At 38.4% G+C, this 15,996-nt stretch overlaps 1 protein-coding gene across 1 annotated transcript in view; it reads right to left on the bottom strand.

The window, feature by feature from the left end:
* LOC110458512 (titin-like) overlaps positions 1 to 15,996 on the bottom strand; it is a 483,136-nt gene that overhangs the window by 421,147 nt on the left and 45,993 nt on the right. Inside the window, exon 19 of the mRNA XM_021510245.1 lies at positions 478 to 600. Within this exon, the coding sequence (XP_021365920.1) occupies positions 478 to 600 (123 nt within the window). The remainder of the gene's footprint in view (positions 1 to 477; positions 601 to 15,996) is intronic.

Below are 15,996 nucleotides of genomic sequence, written 5' to 3'. Positions count from 1 at the left end.
ACATGTGCCAAATTGACAAAATAAGCGTGGTTTGGTGTTTGGTAGGCCAAATTTTTATATGAGTAATACAAGTTCTAGTTTTGTTTGTAGTGAGTAAAGAATTGAACAGTAATCTTGTCTTGTATTATTTTATATGTGATGTCTGAGTCTTGGGTAAATTTATCTGCATTCCTTAAAACCAGCAATGACATTGGATCCTTTTAAGTTTACCAAACCTCCAATGGGCTTAAAAGACTTTAAAGAGTGACTTAATCCTGTTATCATCATCAACTCATATCTAACCTAAACCCAACTTAAGTCTCGCTTTGAGTTTGATATAACTCCGTCCCTAGCCTCAACTTAACTTAATTTGATCTAACCCCACACCAAGACTTACTTTGAGTTTAATCTGACCCCATCCTGGCCTCACTTTGAGTTTAATTTGACCCCACCACCAGCCTCACTTTGAGTTTAATCTGACCCCACACCTTGACTCACCTTGAGTTTGGCCAACATGTCATTATGTTCCCTTTGATACTGGAGCGCTTCCTCGATTGTGGACCCCACGTCCATCAGGTCTGGTTCCATTTGGTGCACGCGCACTCTGATCCATTCTGCACCCTACAACACACAAAGTCAGATAAGGTCAAACAATGACATGTAACATTGCGTAAGTCATTAAAACAAGGAATATCTAGTGATGACTGTACAGCCAAGTTCAGTAATGGGCAGTGATGGCGCCAAGACTTCAATTTCTGCCACTACAGTGGGGGATAATTGTCCAGAAAGCTTATAGTATAAGGTCATACAACCATATACAAGTTGATAAAGGTGATGTTATTTTATCTTCATACAAGGTCAAGCAAAGACACATAAGGTGACTAAGCTCAAACAAGGGGATGCAAGGTCAATCATATGTCAATCCCAGTCACTAAAGGTCAGACAAGGTCATTTAAGACAGCTATAACTGGTAAATACGACCACTAGTCTCCTTAGGATTTTACTTGGTCATTTGATGACAGAAATAAAATTAAGCCAAATTTTCAGACCAAGATTACAAAGGCATTGACTGCTTCCCAATCCTTTCTTTATGTTAAAACATGTTTAAAATCATATAAAGCAAGATCAGACAAGGTCGTACAAATGGTCAAGGTCATACAAAGTCACTTACTGAAGACTTGACAGGGTTACAAAAACTACCTAAGTAAACAGTTGATGCTGCAAACTGATGAGTGAAAATATGATTTTATGATAAGATAATTTTATCTTCATTATTAGAGTCCCTTTGAAGTACACTTTAATTATAAGACGGTGTCCAAGTCTCTTTACGTTTTGCCAGCTGATGGCCACGGTTAGCTGGTACGATTTTGAACATTTTTTAGAGTTTCCTTGCAGCTTTGTGTTCATGCCAATTTTATTTTTATCTAGTAGACCAGGTGAAGCTATAAATAGACCCAAATTGCCTTATGATATTTGGATTCCATCAACTCATACACTTTCTGTACAGGAGTTTGTTCATGTTTATGCTTTTATCCATTTTTTGTTTTACTTTTGCATTATGGAAGAAAACTGAAGTAAGCTTACATGTATGCAAATGAAAAAAAAATTATAAATTGTTTTTCTTCACTTTTCATCAGAGGCAAGTCTGAACTATTGTTTTTTTCCAGCAAATGACTTTAAAGTCACGTATTGTTTACAATTGAACAATTGGATGTTACTTTCTAAGAAATTATCACAATATTGATCTTTTTTTATTAATTCATTTGCAGTTCAATTATTTCTGAAGGGATGGGGCCTTAACATGCAGAATTTGTATTTGTACCTGAATGCCCGCCCTCACCCCTGAAGTCTGACTGACCAATAAGCTATACTATATAAGCTACTGACGGCCGGAATAAATGAAATTATCTTCGGTTGTTTCCGTAAGTATTCAGGTGAGGATGTGTCCGGTGGATGTCATGTGGTGTAGGGTATATATAGGGAGCACGCGCTAGGTGGATGTCACGTGGTGTAGGGTATATATAGGGAGCACACGCTAGGTGGATGTCACGTGGTGTAGGGTATATATAGGGAGCATGCGCTAGGTGCGCTCTTTCGAGTTCGTTGCTCATCACCGTATCTTTAAATGTAAATTTTCTTATATATAGTGTAAGGATGTTTTTTGATAAACAAATTCAAATCCAATTACTTGAAGATGTATGTTGGCCAGTGGGGGTAGGATATAGTGGTTAGGTGTGGTTTGTATCTGGTTGTGGATTGTAATAAACGAATGAGCAACAAGCTATAACAATACCATTTATGTCTTGTGTTATCATTTGAATTTAATCGATTTATATTCGGACCAATATAATGAGGGAGAATATAAATCTTCCTGCCTCTACTTATTAGGGGAAATCTGGTGATGTGGATTTAATGGGGGAAACACCGGACCAGAAGCCAAAAGGGTTTATCTTGTAAATCAAGATAAGTTATTAATAGCCTGTATACAGTCAGTACAGACCTTAAATAGGGGGGGGGGGGGGGGGGGGGAGGGGGCATCGCCTTCAGCTGAAGTTAATCATACTTGAAGGTGAAAATGAAAAGCTACTTGTTAAGCTACCTGTAGTAGACTTGAAGCTGGTAAGTTTAGTATCTGTTCCTAAATACAAACTGATAAGAGGTCTATGATGGATCAGGAGTCTGCTATGTTATGTGTCAAATCAGGGACAAATCATTGGAAGTCCAAAACAGGGTCTCTTAATACAGGTTCAGTTTTTAATTAAATCACAACAAATGGGAACAATGTAGGTGGTCTCTTAATAGAGGTTCAGTTCACAAAGAAATCACTAGAATGGAAAACATTCAAAGTGGCCTGTTAACACAGGTGGTCTCTTAAAGGAGGTGGTCACATGAGCAGGCATGACTAAATATGGCAGTAGATCAGTAGAGTGTACTCAGGTAGATACCTTCTATAAAGAAACCTAATTCAAACTTTTACAGACATATCAGAAAACATCTGTTCTGTTAGAATCAAGTTACTGAAGGTACTTTCTATAGGGAGTGAAAGTTCTACAAATATATTGTCTCACACTGGGGCAGCAGGTCCTGGTTTATGTAGATAAGGTCCTGGTTTGTATTGGAGTTAACTCATTCACCCCTGAAGACACATTTGAGCTCTTCCAATGCAAAGGTTGGAATAGTTCATTATGAAGTTTCAGGGGTGAATGAATTAAGGTAGGTAATATATGTAGTGATCCTAAGAAATGCTAAATCTCAATCTCAGGCAGGAAGTTCTGTTTCTGTAGAAATGATGGTAGGTAACAGACCAGCTTTACTGTGGTAAAGCCCTGGCAGGTGTACCAGTTTCTATAAATAGATCAGGCCACTAAACACCTATTTCAGATGCGAGGAGCTATGGAGGAGCTGCATGGGGAGGATTCCGGGGAACAAATCTTATATTCTGTGAAGTACAATGTCAAGGCCATTCATCACATATATTTAAGGTCAATGGCCTACAAACTGCCCCAGGTATGTTAAGGAACAAGGAAACTCTAAATGTCTTAGCGATCCTACTCAAATTCTTTGTTTTTAAAATTGCATCTGTTTAACTCATTCACCCCTGAAATTTCATAATGACCTATTCCAACCTTTATATTGGAAGAGTTCAAATGTGTCTTCAGGGGTGAATGAGTTAATGCATCAGTACGACCTATCACCTACATGAAAATTTCATTTCCACAACTTGAAAAATGGATTAGTGATTGGAAAGTGGGACAGCTGGATTAGTGGTGGTTGTATATTGTGACAACTAGATTAGTGGTGACAGGATTTAGTTGAACAACTAGATTAGTGGTGACTGGATAGTGAGACAACCAGATTAGTGATGGCTGGATAGTGAAACAACTAGATAAGTGGTGGCTTGATAGTGGGACAACTAGATAAGTGGTTGCTCAATAGATAATGGGACAACCAGATTAGTGATGGCTGAATAGTGAGACAACTAGATAAGTGGTTGCTCAATAAATAGTGGGACAACCAGATTAGTGGTGGCTGGATAGTGAGACAACTAAATTAGTGGTGGCTGGATAATGAGACAACCAGATTAGTGATGGCTGGATAGTGAGACAACTAGATTAGTAATGGCTGGGTAGTGAGACAACTAGATTAGTGGTGGCTGGATAGTGGGACAACTTGATAAGTTTTGGCTGGATAGTGAGACAACTGGATAAGTTTTGGCTGGATAGTGGGATAGCCAAATTAGTGATTGCCCAATTGATAGTGGGACAACTAGATTAATGATGGTGGAAAGTGAGACAACTGGATTAATGGTTGCTGGAATAACAAGGGTCAACTCTAATGAAGCCATTTAACTAAACAGATTTAAATGTTTATCCAGCCTGGACTGTTTCACATGATATTCCACCAAATAAACCAAGATAAACACACACCCTTAACCCCAGAGCATGATCCTAACAGTTCAAGAAACAAGAGAAATGTTTAAAATGAACCTAAACACTGTCTAAGGCAGTAAATTAGTCTGAGATATACACTGTGCAAAAGAGTTCTCAGAGAAGATGGCCACCATGGAGCAATGCCAAACTCTGCCAGCCTCTGAATCACCTCTGATAAAACTCAACTTTAAACAAAGTTACCATACACGTTTGACTTGTTCGTCAGACTCTTACTCTGAAGATAATCATTCATTTTCTTCCGAAACATATCATACTCACGAGAGAATCAGGAGAAACCCAACACCACAGAGAGATAGTTTCTGTATGAATGGTGTTTTGTATACAATATCCTTCGTCTATCACAGAGAAACACTTAACAGGGAAATCTTGTATTTTCAAAACTGGTGCCAAGTTTTGAATTGTGGAAGCTTGTTCCTACGGTTTGTAATATGTTACCCACCCAATACTGCGTGAATCAAACCATCTAAACCGTTATCAAAGCTAAACAAATTCTTATGAGTCGGTGTTGACAAAATTATGAAAATAAGTAAATAATGCAGTTAAAACCTAAGAAGAAGTTATTTATTGACCATGAAAAAGAAAAACAAGGCAAGATTTTTGAAGTAAAACCTATGGAAAAGTCAGGCCTTTGGTATTATACCAGGAGGGGCACGTCCTCAAATGACCTTATCTGTTGAAGGGACATTGAACCCTGTGTACAACCAACAACCTGGAGGGGACTGCTATATATATAGTATATAACACAGTCTCTGAGTACTGTAGAATGATGGCAAAAGACACTAAAATCATTAAAGACTCAACAGACGTTAAGTAATTAAACACAAAAGTTTTAGTGTTTAGTATCCTAAAATACCCATATGCTATTAGACATTGTCAGCATCATACAAACCATATCAGTAATAGGATGTTTGCCATTTCATCTAGTAAGGACAATGCAACGCTACGTCTGCTGACAGAACTCACACTCAATGTAAGTTCTGGTTTACTGTGTACATGTTGTGTCATTGAACAAGACATTTTACTCTAATTATTCCAGCCTACCCAGCAATAAAAATAGGTACCACTATACTAGGAATTAAAAGAAATTTTACTCATATTATTCCAGCATACCCAGCAGTACAAACAGGTACCACCATAGTAGGAAGTAAACCAATGAGAGGCTTGCACACACATTTGCTTCAATTAAGCAATTTATGACTCTATGGATTGGATGGTCCCTCAGAGGTCCTTTTTATTTCACAATTAGGAAAAGAACCTGAGAAGAAAAGACTTTCTTTCCACTTTTACTGATAAGGTGCAAGCATCGTAAGATAAGCACGTCAGCGGAGGATGTTTCTTCAACAACCAGAGCTTTTTATCATCAGTCTTACATCATCCATTTAACAAGTTCACAACAGGTTCAAAACAGGAACCCACCGCAGTGTAAACTCATCATGCCACTCTGGGCAGTGGGTACACATCAAAGTGTACATGGCCACTTATGGTAATACGGTCAAGAACATCAGGAACCAGATCTGATCCTTTTGGTCTAGACAATTCAAGTTGATATCTAGTTAGGGTTTTCAAAAGTAAATACCAGACATTTCACCAATTTTGAAGACTAATCTGTGAAATTTTGATTAATTTTACAGCCTGACAGACTCTTTGTCGTTCTGGGGAGGAGGTGGAATTTATAAAAATTTTGCTATTTTTTTCATAGCTTTTAATGTTCTAAGAATATTTGGGCTGTAACACATTCAGCATCCAAAATATACATCAAGATGTAACTGTGATGACAAAAACCATCTTCTCGGTAACACCATAGCTATTTTCCATTAAAAACCCCACAAGTGTTACGACCTGATAAATTCCATTCCCTTTGTTGATTCACTGGGATGATAAGACAGGCGACCAGAGATATCTACCTATCCACACAACACTGACACAGGTTCCTATTACTGAAGCTACCAGTGATGAAGTATATCAGTGATGATGTAACAGCCGGAGCACTACTGGTACAGACCCCACCTCCCCAGTGATACACACACTACAAGGATCTTCTGTGGACAAACCACCCACCACATGTCTATATTATCACTGCTATCTGATCTGGCTGGGCACATGTAGGCATAACACTGTAGCCCCCTACACCTCCGACAGCTGTCACTACTCAGCAAAGTGCTCCCCTCCCTCCATCCTTCTCTCCTTCCTCCCCCACCCTCCTAATCTCTCTATCAATACTCTTGTGTTTCTCTGTCCCTTATCTGTCCATCTGCATCATACTTTCATCTTTTCCTAAATCTGCTAATCCTAGGACAGACACACTTCTGTCAAAACACTCCAGACTAATAGAAAGACAATGGTCATCGTCTGGTCTGTCAGATTTAAACTTGAGCAAGTCTACACCATGCTCAATCACTGTGTTATTGAAATGATTAGTTTATAAACCATTTCTCCCAAAACTGATTCATGCTAGCTATTACCTCATGCTTCCAGGTAAAGCATGTAAGTGTCTCACACAGAGACTGGCCTGTCTCTAGGATATTTAACTTATCCACCCCTGAGGACACATTTGAACTCAAAGGTTGGAACAGTCCAACATGAAATTTCAGGGGTGAATGAGTTAACTTAAATTTGTAAATTTTAAGTATCTAACTAAGGGGAGATAACTTTGTAGCATAAAGCAGCTTAGAAATACTTTGCTAAAAATACCACCGGGGCTGATAGTAAGTCTGATAGGTTATACCACTATAAAGGAGGTACAACTTATTGTAGACCAATTCTCCGTATCATTGGATACCTACTGCAGAAGTCACTACAACAAATTGACCACATTACCAAGTACATCCAAGTAAATATTTTGTAATGCCAGAGAAGGTCTTGAGTACTGAAATTATCTAAGTGATGTTAGTGTATGTACAGTGTAATTATATATAACCTGGCAGTGGACCCCTAAGCCCTTCCTCCCTCCCCTCCCCCTCCCTCCCCTNAGGGGGCCCTTTAATGGTCTAGGATTGGGCTTCTGGGTCGACAGTAGCCAAAGATAGGGCAAGATAGCATATAGCACTTTGATCCTCTTAGGCTACATTCTATGGAGGTGTATCCCCCCCCCCTTCCCCATCCCCACCCCTACTACCTCTAAATCTTAATAAAGAAATTAGTTTGAATTCTTTATAGACTTTTTGTTTATATGAAACTATCATCAGAATAAGAAAGATGAAAATACAGAATATAAAAAATTTGGATGTATGAGGGATATAACATAAGTTGAACACAAACCTTAGTATTTAAGGTTTTCATTAATAAATATGTTCAGAAAATAAACCTGTTCAATTCGACTTTATAGATGAAGGACACTCTGAACCTGGTGTGAGATTACCTGTTACAGGGATAACAGTTTATTGACAGAGAAATTATCTGTTAGATAGCAGATTTATTTTATTACAAAACAAATTATGGAGAGGTGGTCATCTCCCCTGAAATTGCAACACCCCCCTCCACATCCATCCACTCATACCACCCCTCCCCTCCCCCATTGTCCCCACCCTGGACAGATGGTCACCCCTCCCTACCCTTTTCCCCCCTCCCCCACATTCAATCACTTAAACCCCTCTACACTGGACAGGTACACACCCTCCTCACATCACCCACATTCCCAATTCCCTCAACCCTAGAAAGGTAGTCACCCCTTCAACACACACACACACCATCCCCTACCCCCTCCACCCTAGACAGGTAGTCTCCCCTTTTCCACACCACCCCCATCCCCTACTCCCTCTACCCTGGTCAGGTAGTCACCCCTTCTCCTCACATCACCCCAATCCCCTACCCCCTCTACCCTGGTCAGGTAGTCACCCCTTCTCCTGACACCACAAAACCTCCACTCCCTCCACCCTGGAAAGGTACCAAGTCTGCCAGTACCATGCCATGACCACATATATATACAGCTCTGGCAGATACGACTACATAATAAAAACTACATCAGGTATTATATAAACACAGATTCCCCTGCATCTCCAATACCTGGCAGTGCTAGTTATATAGGTACCTAGATAAGAAAGATTCTACCGAAAGCCCGGCGCTTTGGAGGCTACTCACAGGGGATCGGGGGTAAATACCCAACATCAGTAGCAATATCAGACCTCATTCTCCTGATGCCACTAGCAGGCAGATATTTTTTACCCTCGCTATCTTTGAGATGGGATTCATGCCAGAAACTGTCTGCATTCCAGATATGTTTCTCATATGTTTGTGGCACGACTGGGATGGTACGTTATGTGTATGGGGGGAGGGGGGGTAATCGTCAGGGGGATATAGCCTAAATCTCTGTACCATCAACAGTAACACAAGAATCTGATGATAAGCATCAGACAAGTTTTTTGTTAGCATCTATCATCACTTCCATCTTTATTTTTGGCATGAGCTCATCTTTTAGAAACTGCGTCATTCACTTCGAGATGTTGCGTACATATATACCTCTCTGATTTTCGTTACATAATAAACAGACGATTGCTCACCTGTGAGTCTCACAGGGGTTTTATCTTCGTATATAAGAAATATTTGCTGTTCATTTCTTGAAATGAGTTACATTAATTTTTATATTTATTTTGTGGGTACCGCGTTCAGAGTTTGGGTCATTACAGAAGTGATGCCCACCAGGAACACTTCCAGGGACCATCTCACTTGGCTAGATGTGGAATTTTCATACAGGTTATTGCTGAAAACTGGTGCGCAATACACTTAAAAGAAATCAAATCTGAAATTGCGAACTAGTCTATCCTGCATTGGTCATACAAAAAAGGGGTCTGATAAGACAGGTTCTACTGTATATGTGGTTCTATTGCTGTGGTTTTACAAAAGATTTGGTTTTTGATTTAGACAGGTTCTACTTGCAGTGGTCTTACAAGACTGACTCTCTAAGAAGCATTACATGGTCTTTCAAGACAAGTTTTACTGAATTGGTCATTTAACAGAGGTTGTACTTTTAAGACAGTTTCTCACAAAATACTGGTCACTCAAGACAACTTTCTTACAAAATAATGGTCTCTCAAAGACAGTTTCTTACAAAATACTGGTATATCAAGATGAATTCTTACAAAAAACTGGTCTTTCAAAACAGGTTTTTACATAGTGGTCTTAGAAGGTTATACTATGTTGATTCTACTTGAAAGATCTTACAAAAGAAATGGTCTTACAAGAAAGATTCTCAAAAAACGTAATGCATGGCCTTTTAAAATAGGTTTTACTGGTGCGGTTTTAAAAGACGTTCTAAGGTAGAGATCTTACAAAGAGGTGTTGGTCGTAAAAGAGAGGTTCTACTTCAGTGTTCTTACAAAATAAGTAAAGTAATCATAGAAGTCAGGTTCTTACAAAGAGGTGGTGGTCATAAAAGAGAGGTTCTTTAAATAAAAGGTTGTCTTAAAAGGCAGGTTCTACCACAGCGGTCTTATACAGGGGGCCTATTGTATTTTTACGAGGTGTGATTACATATACTCGTATGTACTCTGTGTAGAGGTTGTTATATACAGTGAAACCTGTCTATTCCAGAAACCTCAATTGTCCTTCAAATATGTCACATTCTATAAAATCCAATAGAAACAGATGTGTAATACAAAAGTTGTCTGTTATGAACAAAAATTTCACTAATTTAGACAATTTTCATTGAAAAATGGGTGTTTTTCCCCCAAGGCTCCTAAATTTCAAGCACTTCCAAATTTCTAGTAATTTACAGAAAGTATCATATAAGTCTTGAATTTCGTAATTTTTGAGAGAACAATTTCTCATTTTTGCAGTGAAATGTGAACCAAGAAAATAACTTCTACACAAAATCTCGACCTCTACAGTAATTCATGTACACACATTAAGATCCCATATATACAGGTAATTTGACCCAACAAGTGCATTTTTTTGAAGGGAACAATTTTTTGCAGTATAATATGAGCCAAGAAAAATAAATTGCCAAAAAAAGCCTATATCTACAGTAATCTTTATACCGGCAATATGATCCTATTATACACAGGTAACAAGACTCAGCAGCTAAATTTTTTGAGGGAACAATTTTTCACAGTATAAAATGAACCATGAAAAAAGATCTCCACAAAAAAGCCTATATCTACAGTAATCTTTATACCAGCAATATGATCCTATATACACAGGTAACAAGACTCTGCAGCTAAATTTTTTGAGGGAACAATTTTTCACAGTATAAAATGAACCATGAAAAAACAGTATAAAATGAACCATGAAAAAAGATCTCCACAAAAAATCCTACATCTACAGTAATCTTTATACCGGCAATATGATCTTACACAGGTAACTAGACACAGCCCGGTTTGCTGTTTAGGAGACATGGAAATGTAATGTTAAACTCCCCCCTCATTACAGGGCTATTTATAGACCCACTGACAGTGATTTCAATGCTGTAGTATGTGTAAAATTCAGACCAATTTGAGACAGGAAGTTGTTGTTTACATCAAAATCTGTGAATGGAAAACACTTGGCTGATGGGCAGATGATCAAACTCACAGTGGAAACAACAGGTAATTTAACAGCGAAGAAAGATACGGCCACCCTAATATTTACCATATACCTCAAGAATTATAATAACCTTCATATTTAAGACCTTTTTTTATGGTTTGCTCAATATTTCTCTATAAATTTGTTATTACGATATAAATCAGAATACCAATATTACAGGAACAGCAATTTACAGTTATTGACCTCTAATGAGACACAAAATTGAAAGGGTTAATAGCACTGATGATAATGACTATACATTCCATGCGACGTGTTATGGACTCTAACTAAGACTAGCAATGCTTGTGTTACTTACTCGTAAAATAGCGAGTACGACTTTTGAGCGGCCAGATTGAACGGCCACTGTACTAATAGTCGTTGTGGAGGGTGAAAGCTCCGAAAGGTCCGTTATATCCGATAAACTGTCCGACATTTTGCTGGATGTCAGGACAGGGAAGCTAAAGTTGTTATCACACTTCGAAACATATGTTCTTCACAGTTCCAAAGTTCACAGGTATTTCTTTTTTTCAAAATTCACAATTTTCCTCAATTTCTTCGATGAATATGCATGCGATTTACACACACTTTCTCTTTGGCTCCTAACAAATCCTACGTTAGTTCTTCTCAACAGTTCTGAGCTTATACACTATACTATATACACTTCTCCCTGGGCCAGTCCACCTTGCCTGGATACCGAGGGGAGAGAAGGATGCCCACAGATTCAGTAGCCGCAGCCACAAGAATGCCTTTCCTATAAGCGCACTATCAAATAACACTGCACACTTCCTGTGCGGAATGCATGAATTACACAGACAGTTACACAGATCAGACACCAATTTCAACCATTGTTTAAAGTCAAATTTCACATCAATTTAACCCTCAGCCACCCTTGTCTCCCCTAGTGAGGGGTGAATGGCCTAACCTGGTCCCCCTTATTTGGAGACTGCACAGTGAGGGTATGGAACCAGTAGTATATACACACTAACTGATGGCGGTACCTATGAGAGGTCTATAGTACTGACTGGGTATGATGGGAGGGGGACCTGGGGAGTTGTAGGGGAGGGGGTCTGACTCCCCTGGGGTACATTAATGAGTGGCAGCATCCCTCTGACTTTTGTTTACAGTGTTAATTATATATACATGTGCCCTAACTGACACTAGCTCCTTACTAATGAAGAACATGTTAATTTCTGTTTGTTTTATAACTGTTTATATTACCATACAGATCCAAATATAGATACTCTTTGGCCCTAAATTAACTTTACATATTAATGGATATTCCTAAATTAAAATGAATATTAGATATCATGAATAAACACAACTTTTAACCTATTATGATAATTTAAGATTTCATCAAAAGCATCTTTGTTAATACATTGAATATATATCTAGCTTACACTTAAGACTGATTTTAAATTTCTTATCAAAGTTTTAGTATATTATGGGTTTTTTCATGCTGTTATCAGTTTCCGGGAATTTAAAAACTCATAACCAAAATTTTAATTTCTCAAAAACAAATATATAGATAAAATAATATATATAAACACATATTTCAAATAAATTAATAAAATAAAAATAAAAATCTTAAAATCCACCTAATTTGTTTCATTTTAGAATTTGAAAACTACAATTACAATCATATACTTATAATGATAAGTCATTAAAATATGAGTTTGTTCTCGTGTTCCCCAAACCCCGCCCATAGACCACTCTATAGTCATGCATGTTTGCCATGGGCATGATGAGGCATTTGACACCAATACTTATATATAAGTACTTGTTGATACGGATGTAATACTTCAGCGTCTGAAGCAGGTTTTAAGTGGTCAATGAGACTGGTGAGTTTGTCCCATCATTGTTTTAATGCAATAGGCAGATACAACTACGATATCAATAGTTTTTATATGTAATTTATACATTATTTATAATTCAAATTAAGAAATATTTTAATATAGAAGACTTGATCATGATAAAGCAAAATATTTTCAATGACTTTTTGTCAACAAAAACAACTTTCAGATTACTCATAATATGACCCTTTTTTTTGTCAATCTGAAAAGCCTTGAATATACCCTAGATTAAGCATCAAGAGGTCCTGGCATTTAGGTTTAAGGCAATATATATTACATTAACTCGTTCACCCCTGAAATTTCATAATGAACTATTCCAACCTTTGAATTGGAAGAGTTAAAATGCATCTACAGGGGTGAATAAGTTAATTTGATATGTCTCTTCCTTCCTGAAGAGTTCTACATAATGTCAAGTCTTTTAAAATTGGGAGGTAACTTTGCCAAACTGTATTTACCCTGTAGTAATGAAGGCCAGGGGGACAACACATAATTTCTGAGTCAATGTAGAAGGTGGGCTTAATACATGACAATGAAATAGCATTCGCTGACATTTCTACTAAGCTGCAAGATATATGGGTGGGCTTATTACCAGGTGTGGGCTTATTACCAGGTATGGGCTTATTGTCAGGTGTGGGCTTATTGCCAGGTGTGGGGTTATTACCAGGTATGGGCTTATTACCATGTTTGGGCTTATTACCAGGTGTGGGCTTATTGCCAGGTGTGGACTTATTACCAGGTGTGGGTTTATTACCAGGTGTGGGCTTATTACCAGGTATGGGCTTATTTCCAGGTGTGGGCTTATTGCCAGGTATGGGCTTATTACCAGTCAAACATCATAATCAATTGATGACACATTCAAAAAGTATAAGGTTTTTAAGGGCGATAACTTTAGCACAAATCATAGCCACTTTTTATGGTGAAATAAAACTTAAAATCCAACTTTCTTTTAAACAGCTTTGAGTTGATTAAGGACAGATTAAATAAGAAATATGTTTTTTGAGAATTATCCTATGTATCATTCTGGTAAGATGGTAGTCGAAAGGTTGTAAAACCCTTAGTAAGACATTGTTTATTTCTTTCCAACTTTTCACATTCTAGAAATTAAAATTGGAATGATTAACATATGGTGTATGAGGTATAAACCATATTTTTATGATTTCTATAATATAGCTTAAACTTGTTTATTTAAAGAAAATATGAGCATGCATTATCCATTCAAATGTAATCGGTTCCTTAAATGTAATTAATTCTTAAAATCGTGATCATGACATAAAGGTTTCCCAAATTGACTGGTACATTTGTTGTACAGGAATATAACAGAAATAAAAATCTATATTATCATACCCAATCCTTTCTTTCTAGATTTTTAATGAGATTATTGGCAGTGTTCCAGTAGTGCAGATTCTATGCGAAATATAAGAAATGTTGTTATAATTATTTGTTCCATCATTATTGCGTCAATTTCGATTCTAATTTTTCCATCAGGTGTATATTTAAGCTACCATACATATAGCAATCAGCATGTCTGCTTAACATTGTATTACACTGCCATGATGCACTGCCCATGTGGTTTCTGTTTGATATCAACAGGCTTGTAGACATTCATTCCCATGATAAATCCCTCAACCATTTCTTCTACCTATACAATACACTGCAATCAGAGCTTCCTCAATTTCCCCAAGCATCCTAAACGCTTCTATTTTCATTTTTCTGATGGCTGTTTCCTGTAAATTGTGCGTTGGATTAAACATGTGCCAGGTGACTCCACAATTACCCATCCCCCCCCCCACTCCTCACATCCTTTAGTATATGATGTGTATGTATTTCTCCCCCAACACATCCTCGCATCCTTTAGTATATGATGTGTATGTATTTCTTCATCCCTCCTCCCCCCACCCCTCCTCACATCCTTTAGTATATGATGTGTATGTATTTCTTCATCCCTCCTCCCCCCACCCCTCCTCACATCCTTTAGTATATGATGTGTATGTATTTCTCCATCCCTCCTCCCCCCACCCTCCTCACATCCTTTAGTATATGATATGTATGTATTTCTCCATCCCTCCTCCCCGACCCCTCCTCACATCTTTTAGTATATGATATGTATGTATTTCTCCATCCCTCCTCCCCCACCCCTCCTAACATCCTTTAGTATATGATGTGTATGTATTTCTCCATCCCTCCTCCCCCACCCCTCCTCACATCCTTTAGTATATGATGTGTATGTATTTCTCCATCCCTCCTCCCCCACCCCTCCTCACATCCTTTAGTATATGATATGTATGTATTTCTCCATCCCTCCTCCCCGACCCCTCCTCACATCTTTTAGTATATGATATGTATGTATTTCTCCATCCCTCCTCCCCCACCCCTCCTAACATCCTTTAGTATATGATGTGTATGTATTTCTCCATCCCTCCTCCCCCACCCCTCCTCACATCCTTTAGTATATGATGTGTATGTATTTCTCCATCCCTCCTCCCCCACCCCTCCTCACATCCTTTAGTATATGATATGTATGTATTTCTCCATCCCTCCTCCCCCACCCCTCCTCACATCTTTTAGTATATGATATGTATGTATTTCTCCATCCCTCCTCCCCCACCCCTCCTCACATCCTTTAGTATATGATGTGTATGTATTTCTCCATCCCTCCTCCCCCACCCCTCCTCACATCCTTTAGTATATGATGTGTATGTATTTCTCCATCCCTCCTCCCCCACCCCTCCTCACATCCTTTAGTATATGATATGTATGTATTTCTCCATCCCTCCTCCCCCACCCCTCCTCACATCCTTTAGTATATGATGTGTATGTATTTCTCCATCCCTCCTCCCCCACCCCTCCTCACATCCTTTAGTATATGATGTGTATGTATTTCTCCATCCCTCCTCCCCCACCCCTCCTCACATCCTTTAGTATATGATGTGTATGTATTTCTCCATCCCTCCTCCCCCACCCCTCCTCACATCCTTTAGTATATGATGTGTATGTATTTCTCCATCCCTCCTCCCCCACCCCTCCTCACATCCTTTAGTATATGATATGTATGTATTTCTCCATCCCTCCTCCCCCACCCCTCCTCACATCCTTTAGTATATGATATGTATGTATTTCTCCATCCCTCTTCCCCCACCCCTCCTCACATCCTTTAGTATATGATGTGCATGTATTTCTCCATCCCTCCTCCCCCACCCCTCCTCACATCCTTTAGTATATAA

The sequence above is a fragment of the Mizuhopecten yessoensis genome, unplaced genomic scaffold (assembly GCF_002113885.1).
Source record: "Mizuhopecten yessoensis strain PY_sf001 unplaced genomic scaffold, ASM211388v2 scaffold9639, whole genome shotgun sequence".
Taxonomy (NCBI): Eukaryota; Metazoa; Mollusca; class Bivalvia; order Pectinida; family Pectinidae; genus Mizuhopecten; species Mizuhopecten yessoensis.
This window is presented reverse-complemented; position numbering and strand designations above follow the sequence as displayed.